The following is a 13216-nucleotide window of genomic DNA, read 5'->3' on the forward strand; positions in this document are numbered from 1 at the left end:
GGGGGTGGGGTGGGGGTAATGGGCAGGTGATTTTAAAGCTCTTCAGGTCATTCTTTTATTGACAGTTAAAGTTGAGAACCAATGCTTAGTCATATCCTTGAAATGATCATTTAGTTCCTTGACACATAGTCCACTTCTAACAGGCTTCACAATTTTAACCTATCCTCCCTTATTTGCTGCATTAATTTAGTTTCTCCTTCTAGACATGACGACTACTGAAAAAAAGTATTAAAAGGCTGTTTAAAGATTAAGACAGAATCCTCCAGAGCCTTCCTAATTATTTAAGTGTTTGCCCACATATAATCTCAACCTAAAATGTGCAATCAACTTGTTGTAAGGGAAAACATAAGTGAAATCAGTTTGGTTGGTAAGTAGGTGCTTGAATTTCACTGAAAATTCAATCCTCAGTCGCAGTACCTTCGGTTCCTAATTACTCCCAGCAGCATTTCTCATATATTCAATTCTAAATTTTAATATTATTTTCAGTGTAAAACAGTAGTTATTAAACAAACAGAGATTGTTCAGGGAACTGAAGTGTAAAACAAAACAGTGATTGCAGAGTCTTCTGGTAATACTAAACCTATGAGAACTTGATCAATTCTAATGGGAAAAATAAAATAGGATCAGTCCAAATTTTATAAGGACACTTAGTAAAACAGGGAATTAGTTGAACCTATATTCATTTCTAGATTATTGCCAAGTAGGGTAACTGCTTTTTTAAAAAGATATAGTGAGATAAATAATTGACAATATTTTTTGTCATTTTGTATTTTAATGCAGGATAGTTTTTATGTGAAAAACCTATGCAGTTCTTACAACTCAAAAAGTGCGACTGTGCCTACTAGAACATCACTGTAAGCTTCTCTACTGACATAAACTTTTATTTAAAATGACAACGTGAAAGATAAATGGATGTTGTTATAGAAGAACATGTTTAGAGAGAAACATGTGCCTTAAGTTGTAAAGGGGAAACAATATGACACCCACCTGTGTAGTTTACTGACACTCTACATATATATTTTTTTGTTTTTTTTCCTAACGCTACTCTCCTACTTATGGACACAGGGTTTGTTCTGTCCTACCCCCCACCCCCCAAACCTGCCCAATCCCCAACTCCCTTTCTAGAATCATTTTATCCTCCTGACGTTAGGAGAATCCATCATTATATACTTGCGGACATTTCCAGTTCTGACAGGGGCTCCCCTGAGCAACTCAATTCTACAACACCCTGTTCTTCCCGTTATCTGCACTATGGCTCATGTTCTAGAACACAGCCAAGGCAGGGGCCCATCCTGGATTACCCTGCTATTTCTCAACCACCCCTTGCATTGATTCTGCTGCCTTCCCTAGACCCCCAGCAGTACCCACAGTCTTTCTGAAAGGAGTTTTAGGATGGTGTGAAGGCAACCAGTCCTGCAATAACAAGTGAAGATCAGTATTCAGCTGGCCTTCAACCATTAATTCTTGTATCTACTTATCCAATTATTTGAGAACAATGTTCTCATCCAGAGTCCGTACTGTTTGTTGCTTTGCTGTGACAAAATGGTATGGACAGAGAAGGTATCTGTGTAGCTCTGAAATGTCAATTCCTGGTAACGCTGCTACTCCCTGGGGCTTCACTCTTGACATGTGAAGATCACAGGCCCTTACTTTCCACTGGAGACCAAGGGAAAATAAAGGTGGGTGAGGACCCCTCAGCCTAGACTCTGAGGTGTAGTTTTCCAGCCGCTCCTAGAGATGCTTGCTGTGAATCCAGAGAGAGGTTCAGAGATGATGCTTTTATTGTCCCCATTTGTCCTAAGGGCCCTAACTCCATGTGACTGTCATTTGTTCCATCTTCCATTGGGCTTTTAAGGTCTCTCTGCACAAAGAAGTACACTTTATAAAATGTCAGAACCAAAGTATCTGATAACTAAATTTTACAAGGTGTTAATATCCAGTGGTGTATTGAAGGTGTCTTATATAAGCTCGCAAAAGCCAACTTTTAAATTTTCAAAGATTCTGTGAGTCAGTTGTTAAGTATACAGCCATTATTAAAAATAAATCAGTATATTATGGAAATTTACAATGAAATGAATAATGTTGAAAACAAGGGAAATATATCCTTGGGATTCATAATTACCTAATTATTTTGCTCTTGAAGCTATTTACATCTGCTGTATCTGTACTGTGGAAATACGGTTCACTGCTATGCACACGTTTGTCCAACTACACAATCCATAGCTTTGTTGGCAACTTGATATTGGCCATGTTGGTAGTGTTTACATTACAAAAATAGGTAAACATTAGATTAGCGCTCCTCTCCACCTGGAGATGTTAAAGGATTTACCAACACACCAATGAATAAAACTCACTATAGGTATACGGACATTTAATAAGGTATTCATCGACATGTATAATGGCATTATCTGACCTTATATATGGCTGCCAAAGAAAGTCAACCTGAAACAGCTGAGCTTTAGTTTCAAGAATACCTGGAATCATAGACTGATCCTGCTATTTATTTGTCTTTGATCTCAAGCCAGTTGTTAAATGTCTCTAAGTTTGGATTCCCTTATCCTTAAAATATGGATAATATATTTCTCATAGATTTATTGTAAAGATTCAATAAGGAAATACGTGCCTGGACTCTCTTCAGCACCTCTTTTCCTCATCTCATGAAAGTGATGTCAATTTGCTGAGGTGTTTATTTTGATGGTTATTGAAATTTTAAACTTTTTACCCTTCCTTTGATACAAAAATATTATTATTTTCTTTTCCTAAGAAAAGGAAATTGTTTTATTTTGTAAAGGTTTTTATTAAAATATAGCCAACATACAATACTGCTTTAGTTTCAGGTATGCATCACAGCTAGTCAAGATTTTTATATATAAGGAAGCGATCACTAAGATAAATCAAGCAACCATCTGATACCATACCATGCTACCATGTTTCCCCGAAAATAAGATTAGCTGGACCATCAGCTCTACTGTGTCTTTTGAGGGATTGTCTTTACCCATGCCTTACATTGTTACATAGCTATTTGCAGCTGAGATATCCCTTCCTATTTTTAATGGTCACATGCAGGTGTGGGACCAGCCTGTTTCATGTCTCTTCTCCTATCAGTCTCAATGTGCCTTCTTCTGTATGTCCTTAGTTGTAGGACTTCTGTTCAGCTATGTTTCAGGCAATTCTTAATGACATATTTTACTGTGATAATTTTGAGTTGGTCATGAGTGGAAGCAAGCACAGTGTTGACATACACTGCCATCTTGACCAGAAAACTCAAATAAATTGTCACTAAAAGAAAGAAAAAGGTCTTAGTCTAGACTTATTACTAAAAATAAGTCAGATCAAGGACCTAATCAAAGTTCTCTAATGATCTCATTATTTATTTTCCTACTCTATATAGTTTTCATAGAATTTCTTATCTAAATTGGGGCTCTGATTCCAGGGCTTTCCTATATGTAATATTTTGAGCATGCTCATCACCTTTCTGGTATACTCTGGATGGAGATGCTAAGAACAGAAAAGAAATAAAGCTTTCCTAAGAAAATAGAGCCACCTAGAAGCAGACCCAGTAGTTTTTTGAACCATATTATTAATTTGGACATTCGAAAGAAGAGAATATATATTGTTCAACCTCCTTTACTGGCCAGGCTGTGGAAATTCTACATGTAAAATGTACAATTAGTTATTATTGTGCGATTCTCTATTGTTTTCTTCTCCAACACTGCTATTGCCCAATTTAAAATGTCAAATTTTACTACTTGACATTACAAAATAAAATGTCTACAGAGACTTAACAGTATAATGTAAAAGAAATTTTAAATGAAAGATATGGGTAAACAGATTATGCATCCCCTAAATAAAGACATTTAAATTGAGGGGTGAAAACAAATCTTATTTTCCAACTATTAGAAGTACTATAACATGGGGTTAAATTATTTAAGTTATATAATCAATTGTGTTATATTTTTAACAGATATCCTAAGCATGTGGAATATATGTTTCACCATAGTAATTTTAAAAATCTTCAGCCATGCCTGAAATAAAGCACATGTCATAGAAAACCTGGCTCATTTCCTTACTGTGTTTCACTATACGTTATTGAGACAAATGATAATAAAATACACTGACATAGGTAAAAATGAGAGTAATTAAAGCTGTAACTTCATATAACAATACATTTTCATTGTTTTCAAAGCAAGAGGATCTGTGAAAAGTGACTAGGAATTTTACCATTAATAAAATTTCTTAATCTAGTAACAATTTGTTCTTTAGAATTATATATGTATAGAAATAAAACATAGTTTACCAACTATATAACCTCAGCCGACATTGTTTATTGCTCCAAGAATATAACATATGCATGCCAACAAGAAATGTGTCCTCACTTACTCCAAATGTCACTCAATGAAATATTCTGTTTGAAAAATTTAATCATATAGACATAAGATTAATAAGGGACATCTGAGAATGTCTTGTTAGCCTTATAATAACCACTTCCTAATAAAATCTGCTATGTTTGGATACATTTATTTTAGCTGAGGATATGGTACTGCCTCATGAATGGGATATATTCTGAAGTTACCGTGAAAAGACACACTTAGGACCAAAAGGCAATAATAAAAAGTACCAGATATTCTGCTTTGTTGACTAATATTTATAAGGAAATGAATAGCCTTTTAAGAGAGAATGCAGTGATAGAATCTCCTATCTGACACAATCTCTACTAACACCATGGTTCACTCACAACTTACCACATGATGCCATTTCATCCGTCTGGTCACCACAGTCATCTTCCCTGTCACACAGCCATGCTCTGGGAATGCAGCGCCCATTTCCACAAGAAAACTGGTCCACTTGGCATGTTCTAGCTATAATGTTCAGTCAATGTACAAATAATAAATTTAGAGGCCTTTTAAAAAGCGTTAAAGATCAAATAAAGCATGCAATTACTCTTTTACACATAAGATATTGTATTGCTCTATTAGATACAGTATTTAAAAAGCAAATTTTTATTTAATTTTTAACAATGCCAGCTTGCTTGTCTTCTCTAAAGTTGACATGCTTTGCCCTTTAATTAAAGTGACTGCTAAGTGACAAGGTATTCAGTAATACTCACACATTTCGATAAATGGATTCTTTATTTATTTCTTTAGTTTTTTTCCCTGGCACATGCTTATGAATATATGGTTGAACTAAAGTTAATCTAACTTTTAATTTAAAATAAAGTGTGCGTAGTTATTTCCAATAAACCAATAAAACCTTTGCTGTAACATAGGAGAAAGAGTTTAGAGACTATGTCAGTGTATCTAGTTTCTAATCATGGAGTCATAATTATCCTTTTCCTCCAACATTTTAAATGTATTTATTTCTTAATATCTAAATGGGCCAATGTGCTGAACAAGAACGCAGAAAATATTTTCTAAGATATTTTCTACATTAACTCTAAGATGGATGTTTTAACTCACTTTTCAGTACAGTTATCTAAAAATGTATAACTTTTTAATCAAGGTATATTAATGAACTCTGCTTCGGGCTCTTTTAATAGTTTCCGTGAACACTCACATAGAATCTTGCTTTCTATGTTAGCCAAAGGCAGTGAGTTAAAACTATTCCATAAAGAGGTTATGTTCTACAAAGATTTTTACTACCTTTTTCTATTACAATCAGGTCAACTATTGAAGGCATGGAAGTCTAGATAGCTTCTCTAACTCTTTACCCATGCCTTACATTGTTACATAGCTATTTTTAAATGCTTGTTTTTCTTTTCTGTTTTTTTTTTCTTTTGTCCCTCTTATCTACAAATCTGTCTTCATGAGTATTAGTATCCTACCTATTTTTTCTTTTCATTGGACCAGAGAAAGGAGATGGAAATGTTAGTAAGGGTTTACTTAAATATATTAATGTTTGGGTTAGACGAAGGTTGGACAGATGAGGAAAAATTAGGGTATGGGCTCTTGTGGCTATGATAATATGATATCATTTAGATGATACACAGCCTCTCATTTCCTGGGCTTGATGATCACAAGGATGTGCTTCTGTTTCACCAAAATACCTATGAACTTGGGTACCATTACTGGTATAAAATAGTGGTTGAGAGCCAAGTCATCAAACACACTAAAATGGGTTTCCATAAGTCAGGGTTTCAGAGGTCATTTAAAATAATTTCTTTAAGTTATATAACTAGTCATTCCCTTTTAAGCAAAATGCACTTGCAGTATAAAGACGCATAGCCATTATTAGTGAATACTTAAAAGATTACTCAAGAAAATCAAATAAAAAATTTACTGGCTTATTTGATATATTGAAATTGGATATATTTCTATTCTCAGTGACTGTAATTAGAAATACCAGGAAAATTATTACACTACATGTTTTGCTTTGCTTATGTTGGTAAGGATCCTGAATCAAAATATTTTACGTAATAACAGATTTTTCCCTTTTTACATATTGTTTTCAATTAATAGATTTTAAGTATCCCAACAAACATGTATGCTTCTGAAGTTTTCAATGGCAATATTTCAAGTAGGATTAAATCTTTCTATGTTGTCTCATTTGCCTAGTTATACACATTTTTTTTCTGTTAAATTATTCTACCATTTAAACTAAATCAACAAAGTCCCTAGCTGTTTCTAATAAAATTATGGTTACTTGAAGAAAATGTATATACTATTTGTATTAGCCTAGAGAAGAATGAAGATGTTGGCATTTGTTTACTTGGTAGTAAGGGGAGGGCATAGAGGTATGAAGATTAATTTATTTTTCTTAAATGTCTCTGTATCATTTCATTGGTTGTAGTAAATACTTTGTATCTTTTAAGTTGTAAAAGAAATTTAGTAAGAGTTTTCTATTCACTTCTTCCTCTCTCCCTCCTTCCTTCTTTACTATTTGCTCTCTCTACTTTTCATTCTTCACCTGTCCTTTCTTCCCTAATTCCCTACCTGTTTCATTTCTTCAGTCTTTCTTCATTTCTTGCTTCAAAGAACATATTATCTCATATTTTCATCCCTATTAAATCTAATTGATGCATAGTAAGAATATATTAATCTTTCTAATACAGTATTATTTTATTTGATGTTCTTATGCCATTGTAGTCTTACCTAGTCATTCAGGTTTAATTATAGCAGAGTTTTCTCAACTGTTTTCTTTCATTAGGAAAATTATGGTGATTAGAACGGACAATGAGAAAGAACTCCTAAAAGCCTATCTCACATTGTAATGGTGTAGAATTTGTGTGTCACCTCATTAACTCTGAAGACTGAAGAAATGTTAGAACCTATTACTCCAGAGTATTTACTGGCTTATCACTGAGGGATAGTATGCCCTGAAAATTCAAATCCATTGTCTGTTTTAATCTCATAGAAAATGATCGCCTTAGTTTACCAGGAAAATTTAACTGATTTCAAGTGAGAAATATGCCTCTTTCCATAAGCACTGTCTCTATATATGATATAACCACGTTGACTAAATTATCACTTTCTAATCAATGGATTCATATCAAGAAGACACAACCTTCACTTTTTTAGTTCTTTTTCCCATCAGATAGATCTAAGTTAGTTGGATGTGAGATTAGCAGAGCTGCCCCAGAGGACTTTATTTTTGTAACAAATGCTGCTCTAATGAAGAGGAAACATACACCTCCTCAGTGGAAGTGTTTATCTAGCAGTAAATTAGAAATTCACTGTCTCAATGTGAATTTTTTCTACCTATTACTAATTATGCCTCTCTTGTAGCCACACAGCAGTGAGAAATCCCACATTGCACAAGAACAATGAGGAGGAGGAGGAGGAGAGAGCGTGACACATTATTCCTAAACTTTACCTTTGCTGTATTTCAATCAAAGCATTCTATTTAAACAAAACCTATATTATCTCAAAATGCACTCTTTATCTTGTAAAAAAAGTCTGATTTGTGTGTGTGTGTGTGTGTGTGTGTGTGTGTGTGTGTAATGCATCAGGTTTTGTTAATGCAACTGTATCTGTGCAATTGTAATTTAGTTAAGATTTGTGCAGAATGTGAGAAGAACAGATATTATGTAATCTAACCAGAGTTCTGTGCTATGGGAAAATGCTGGTCTGAATTTGCCCAAGCTTGAATCCAAGAATTGCCATGATTATTACGAGGAAAACAGAATGTCAAATCTAACTACTTCTCATCTTTGGCCTCTGGATCTCCGTCATAAGTAGACCAGAAATGTTTTTTGTGTATGAGGGGGAACGACAAATAAGCCCCTGACTGTCAGCTCTTTTCTGCCCCCTGTGGTCATGTTGCTTCCTCTTGCAGGCACACTCTCTCCAACCCTCACCGTTTTTCACTTCACTACTCTCTACAATCTAGGATGATCGATCTTTTTTTTTCCTAGTCAAATATTTCTATCATTTAGAAAAGTACATAGGATAATATCATTAACACCTGTTTGCCTGTCACCACATAGCTATATCAAATCCTAATATATTTTTCTATATTTGGTACCGATTTTTATTGTCTGTTGTTTACTTAAAAAAAAAAAAAAAAAAAAAAAAAAAAGATATTACAGTTAGATTTGAAGTCCCCTATGTAATCTTTTCTAATCATATTTCCCTCTTTCTCCTTCTAGAGGTAATGACTGTCCTTAATTTTCCTTTCTGTTTTTATTTCCAGACATACTTTAAAACCTCTTCTTATACATTTATAAATCAATAATACATAGAATTGTTTTGTATTTTTTTAATATAAATAGTATTAAAGTGTTTATATTCTGAAACTTGGTGTTTTGTTGTTGTTGTTTAACACTGTTTTTGAAATTTATTCCTGTTGATATTTGAGTTCCAGGTTATTCATTTTAATTATGAATAGCATTTCATTATGTGAACACAACATAATAAATCTATCCATTCTCCTGTTAATGGGTATTTGAGTTGTTTCTGTATTTTCACTATTACCAGCATTAGGGCAAAGGGATTATTCTTAATGCCTCCGTGTGTATTGGTATTAGACTATAAACCTAAAAATGGAATTACAGGCTTGAAGGCATACACACCTTCAAATTTATGGGATTTGGCTAAACTCCTTTCCAATGCAGAAAAATCAAATTAGACATTCCCTAAGAGTGTATGACAATTTATTTTTTGCCACAAAATTACCAATGCTTGGTTTTATCAGATTATTTTTCCTAATTAAATGACTTGAACTCTTATTTAGACATTATTCTTATATTTTTTTAAAGCATAGCTTGGATATCACCTCTTTTAGGAAGACTTCCAAGATTGCCAAAATCTAAATTAATTGCTCTTCCCATGTGCTCCCATGTGACTCAATTTACCACTTTGAATACTGCCTTAGAATGGCCTGTTTACGTCTTTCTCCCAATCTTCACTCTTTAGTTTCTTAAGGAAAAGTATTGTGTATTTTTTCCTCTTCCTATCTTCAGTGTGATGATAAATATTTATCGAATTAGTAGATTCATGAAGGAGAAATCCCAAAGGAAAAAAATAGGAAATTAGTTTCTTTGTAGGAAAGGATTTTCTTTTAAAGTAGTAGCAATGTTAAAGGCTACAGGACAGTGGATTCAATTACAAAACAATTCCCCTAGGGAAATCTTTTACCTAGAATACATGTCCCTATATAAACCAATATCTAAAAATGTATATAAATGATTCAACCAGGAAAACTATCTAATACATGTACTATATTTTTACAGTATGATGAACAATGTGACCGCTTTCTTTCTTTCTTTCTTTCTTTCTTTCTTTCTTTCTTTCTTTCTTTCTTCCTTTCGTTCTTTCTTCTTTCCTTTTTTCTTTTAATTTTGGTAAAACAAACTGCAAATACATTGTAACATGAAAGCATACTTAGTTTTCAAAGCTAAAATGCATATTTATTTTTCTCTTTTTTAAAAATCTTTTTAAAGTTTATGATGATCTTAATGGCTATCATAAATACCGATAAGAAGACCTAGTACTGAGTGACTTCAGTTGGCATCACAGAGAGTGGCACTTGGGTGTTAGAAAGTTGTGTGGACTTTAGGCCTGGAAAGTCTTAGAAATCTTACTAATTAGGATTGATATTTTTATTTGCTATTATAAGTATCATTCCCATTTATACTACTGTAAATGGCTAGTCAAACCCAAATTCTCCTTTAAAAATAATATAGAAACAAGTAAATTTTAAAAATCTAATGGAAATAAAGAAGACATAGTTTTATTAATTGAGTCAGCAATGCCTTTTACTTTAAGGTGAAAGCAGATCTATCTTAGGATGGAATGAAGCATAGCCTGTGAATTGAATTTTAACCTTAAAAGAATAATAATCGCACTAGCTTAGAAAGATGCTTCATTTTAAATTATGGTCATATTGTAAAGGCAACCTAGGTAAAGTTAAATTTACCATACCTAAAATTCTAACTTATCCTCAGGATAATAAATTTTATAAAAAGAGCGATGGCCTTGAAGACAGAACTCATGGATTGATTTTCCCCTAAATTCTTACCAAAGATGGGATTTAAGGCAAGTCCCCTCTCTCATGCTTTCTTCTATGAAATAAATGGAATTGAAGGCAGGGTCCCAATACCACATTGTCTGTGGAGGTCCTTTTCTATTAGAACATATTTTGTAAAACAACCTTATAAGATACACAAAATCTTGAAAATAATCAGCTACTCTAAAATATTTAACCAAGCTTTAATCAAGGGGTAAGAGAACAACTAGTCCATGGATCCTCAGCAAATACGTCACTGTGAAAAAAATTGAAGATATGATGGAGGTTAGGAATATGGAATGGTACTGGTTTTGTTCTCATCTTTGCTATTTAGTACATGGTGAAAAGCTTTTTGGAAACAATATCTAGTGAATTCATATTCTTATAGAACTGAAAGAAATATACAAGGAAATTCAGTGTGGAGAGGTACAAATCTTTCAAAACAAGAAAACAAACAAACAAACAAACAAACAAACAAAGGCCAAACCAAGAGGGCAAGCCAGGCTTTTAACCTCTGGGTCTTTTTTTTCCATGCTTCCTCTGCAGTTTTCATTAATATGTTATAATAATTATTTAGTAATGCTTATTTTGGCAGAGAGAATGTGAAGTGGTTGATATGTTTTGATGTTACTGTGTATAATGATTGAAAAAAAACATTTTTTACTGATCATATCAATATGAGGCATCAAATATACTAATTTTTCATTGTTTAAAGGGAAACCCCCTTACCCTCTGGTAACCACTAAACTATTGTCTGCGTCTATGAGTTTTTATTTCTCATTTATTTGTGTTGTTCTTTTGTTGTTTTTGGGTTATAAGGGGGTTGAGGGGTGGGAGATGAGGGTAAGGGGGATCAAATATATGGTGATGGAAGGAGAACTGACTCTGGGGGATGAACACACAATGGGATTTATAGATGATGTAATAGAGAATTGTACACCTGAAATCTATGTAATTTTACTAACAATTGTCACCCCCATAAATTAAAATAAACAAACAAACAAATAAATAAATAAATAAATAAATAAAAAAGAGAAACCCTAGGCTGCTGTTAGTGGTATAATTTTTCAACACTTATCTGACTAATAATGAGCATTTTGGCATTCTGTTGTAATATGTACCACAAGCTGTATATTCTTATTCAATAATAATTTGTCTAGGATTTCAAAGATTTATTAACATGGGATACATTATACGGAAATATAGTCTTAGTGGTTTTGGGATTTCAAGGGCAAAAAACAAAAACAAAAAGAATAAAACCTACCCCACATAAATAATGTGCCAAGAACAGAAAACTATTCACAGTTATTCTATAGCAGACTAAATAAAATACATAAATTATTTTTTCAAGATTAAAGAAAAAACATCCTTTTTGTGAGATGGCCTACATCACAACATGCTAATAAGCCTCAACCTCCACTGCCAAGTAAGGTTTAGCAGGGACAAGTCTTGTCAAAGTAGCCTAGCCTATCACCAGTCAACTCACATGGATAAAGTCCCAAATTACTTTGAACAACAGAATCATGCCCAGTGATTAAGTAAAAGACAATCTGTATTCTCGCCTTTGTGGAACTAAACTTTGAATTCATTTACTACTCCAATAATATCACTAGCACTAGAAAAATTCAGTTTAGTTCAAAGTGTTGACCTGCAATTTTATGGAGACTAACTTTGGAAGAGATTTATGTATATATCCAAGCAAACCTTTACCTGCACAAGTTTGATTGGATTCATCTTCATTGCTCCCACAATCATTAGCTCCATCACAAAGCCATCTCTTGGGGATACAGCGATTATTCTTGCATTTAAATTGATCTTCAGGGCAGCTATGATTGACTGGGGTAGGGGGTGAAGGGTGAGGAGAAGATTTAGTGACATAAAATTGGATACAATTATAATTATTTTAAGTTATAGTTATGGAAAAGTTACAGTAGTTATATTATAGCACAGCAAATGTCATAGCTTCTGTCATTCATTGTCTTATATTTTATCAAAACGATTAATATTTGAGGCTCTGTTAAGATGTAATACTTTCATAGAAGATACTAAGTAATTAAATCTCATGTAAAAGGAATTATATTCATTTTCCATGTCTTCACTAGCACCAACTACATCAAAGACTTTATTTTTCCATCCTTTAACAAAATGGGTAACTAAATTTCAGAATTTTCACCAAAAACGTTTAAAATTCACCTCACATTTTAATGTGAAAAACAAAAAAAACTATGCATCAAATTATATAATTATACATATCAAAAATAATATTTTAGAACCACACATCCACTCAGGTGCTTTTTGAAATATTAAATAAGACTAATTTTGCAATGCTTTGTCCAATGTTTCTTGGAACTGGAAATAAAATACAGAAAATAAAAATGCATCACTTATGACCTGGAATTGATGCTAACTATGAGATCCTACAAAATTTTTATAGCAAAAATGATCACTATGAGTTTTCTCTCTTAGTACAAACAAACATGCAACCAAAAAATATATTGAGGAGAGACCAATCCTCACACAGGAAGCTGTTCACAGTTAAGGATTAAACCTTCAATATCTAAGCACAACAGGCGGCCATCTTAAAGTTAACCTTCTGTGATTATTTTTCCTGCATTCTGGAGACTAAATCAAATCTGAATCGGTATGTTCTTCAGTATTTGTTTCACACCTTCAACATTTTTTGAAGTAGTTTTCCTTGTACCGAGTAGTTGCATTTCTATGTGATAAAAATAAATGTCGGTGGTAGTTTTACTTAGAATTTGAAAATAGCCAT

The 13216-nt window shown here is 33.1% G+C and overlaps 1 protein-coding gene across 4 annotated transcripts in view; it reads right to left on the bottom strand.

The window, feature by feature from the left end:
- The window catches only part of LRP1B (LDL receptor related protein 1B), a 1805568-nt gene that overhangs the window by 716723 nt on the left and 1075629 nt on the right, over nucleotides 1-13216 (bottom strand). For all 4 annotated transcript variants that reach the window (XR_012497488.2, XM_074335779.2, XM_074335774.2 and 1 more), the window contains exons 17-18: nucleotides 12154-12279; nucleotides 4743-4859 (exon numbers count right to left, since the gene is read on the bottom strand). Coding sequence is in view for 3 of the 4 variants with exons in the window: in XM_074335779.2 (XP_074191880.2) it covers nucleotides 4743-4859; nucleotides 12154-12279 (243 nt within the window). In the remaining variant the exon portion in view is untranslated. The remainder of the gene's footprint in view (nucleotides 1-4742; nucleotides 4860-12153; nucleotides 12280-13216) is intronic.

The sequence above is a fragment of the Rhinolophus sinicus genome, chromosome 17, assembly GCF_057876585.1.
Source record: "Rhinolophus sinicus isolate RSI-liver-muscle chromosome 17, RSI-T2T, whole genome shotgun sequence".
Lineage (NCBI taxonomy): Eukaryota > Metazoa > Chordata > Mammalia > Chiroptera > Rhinolophidae > Rhinolophus > Rhinolophus sinicus.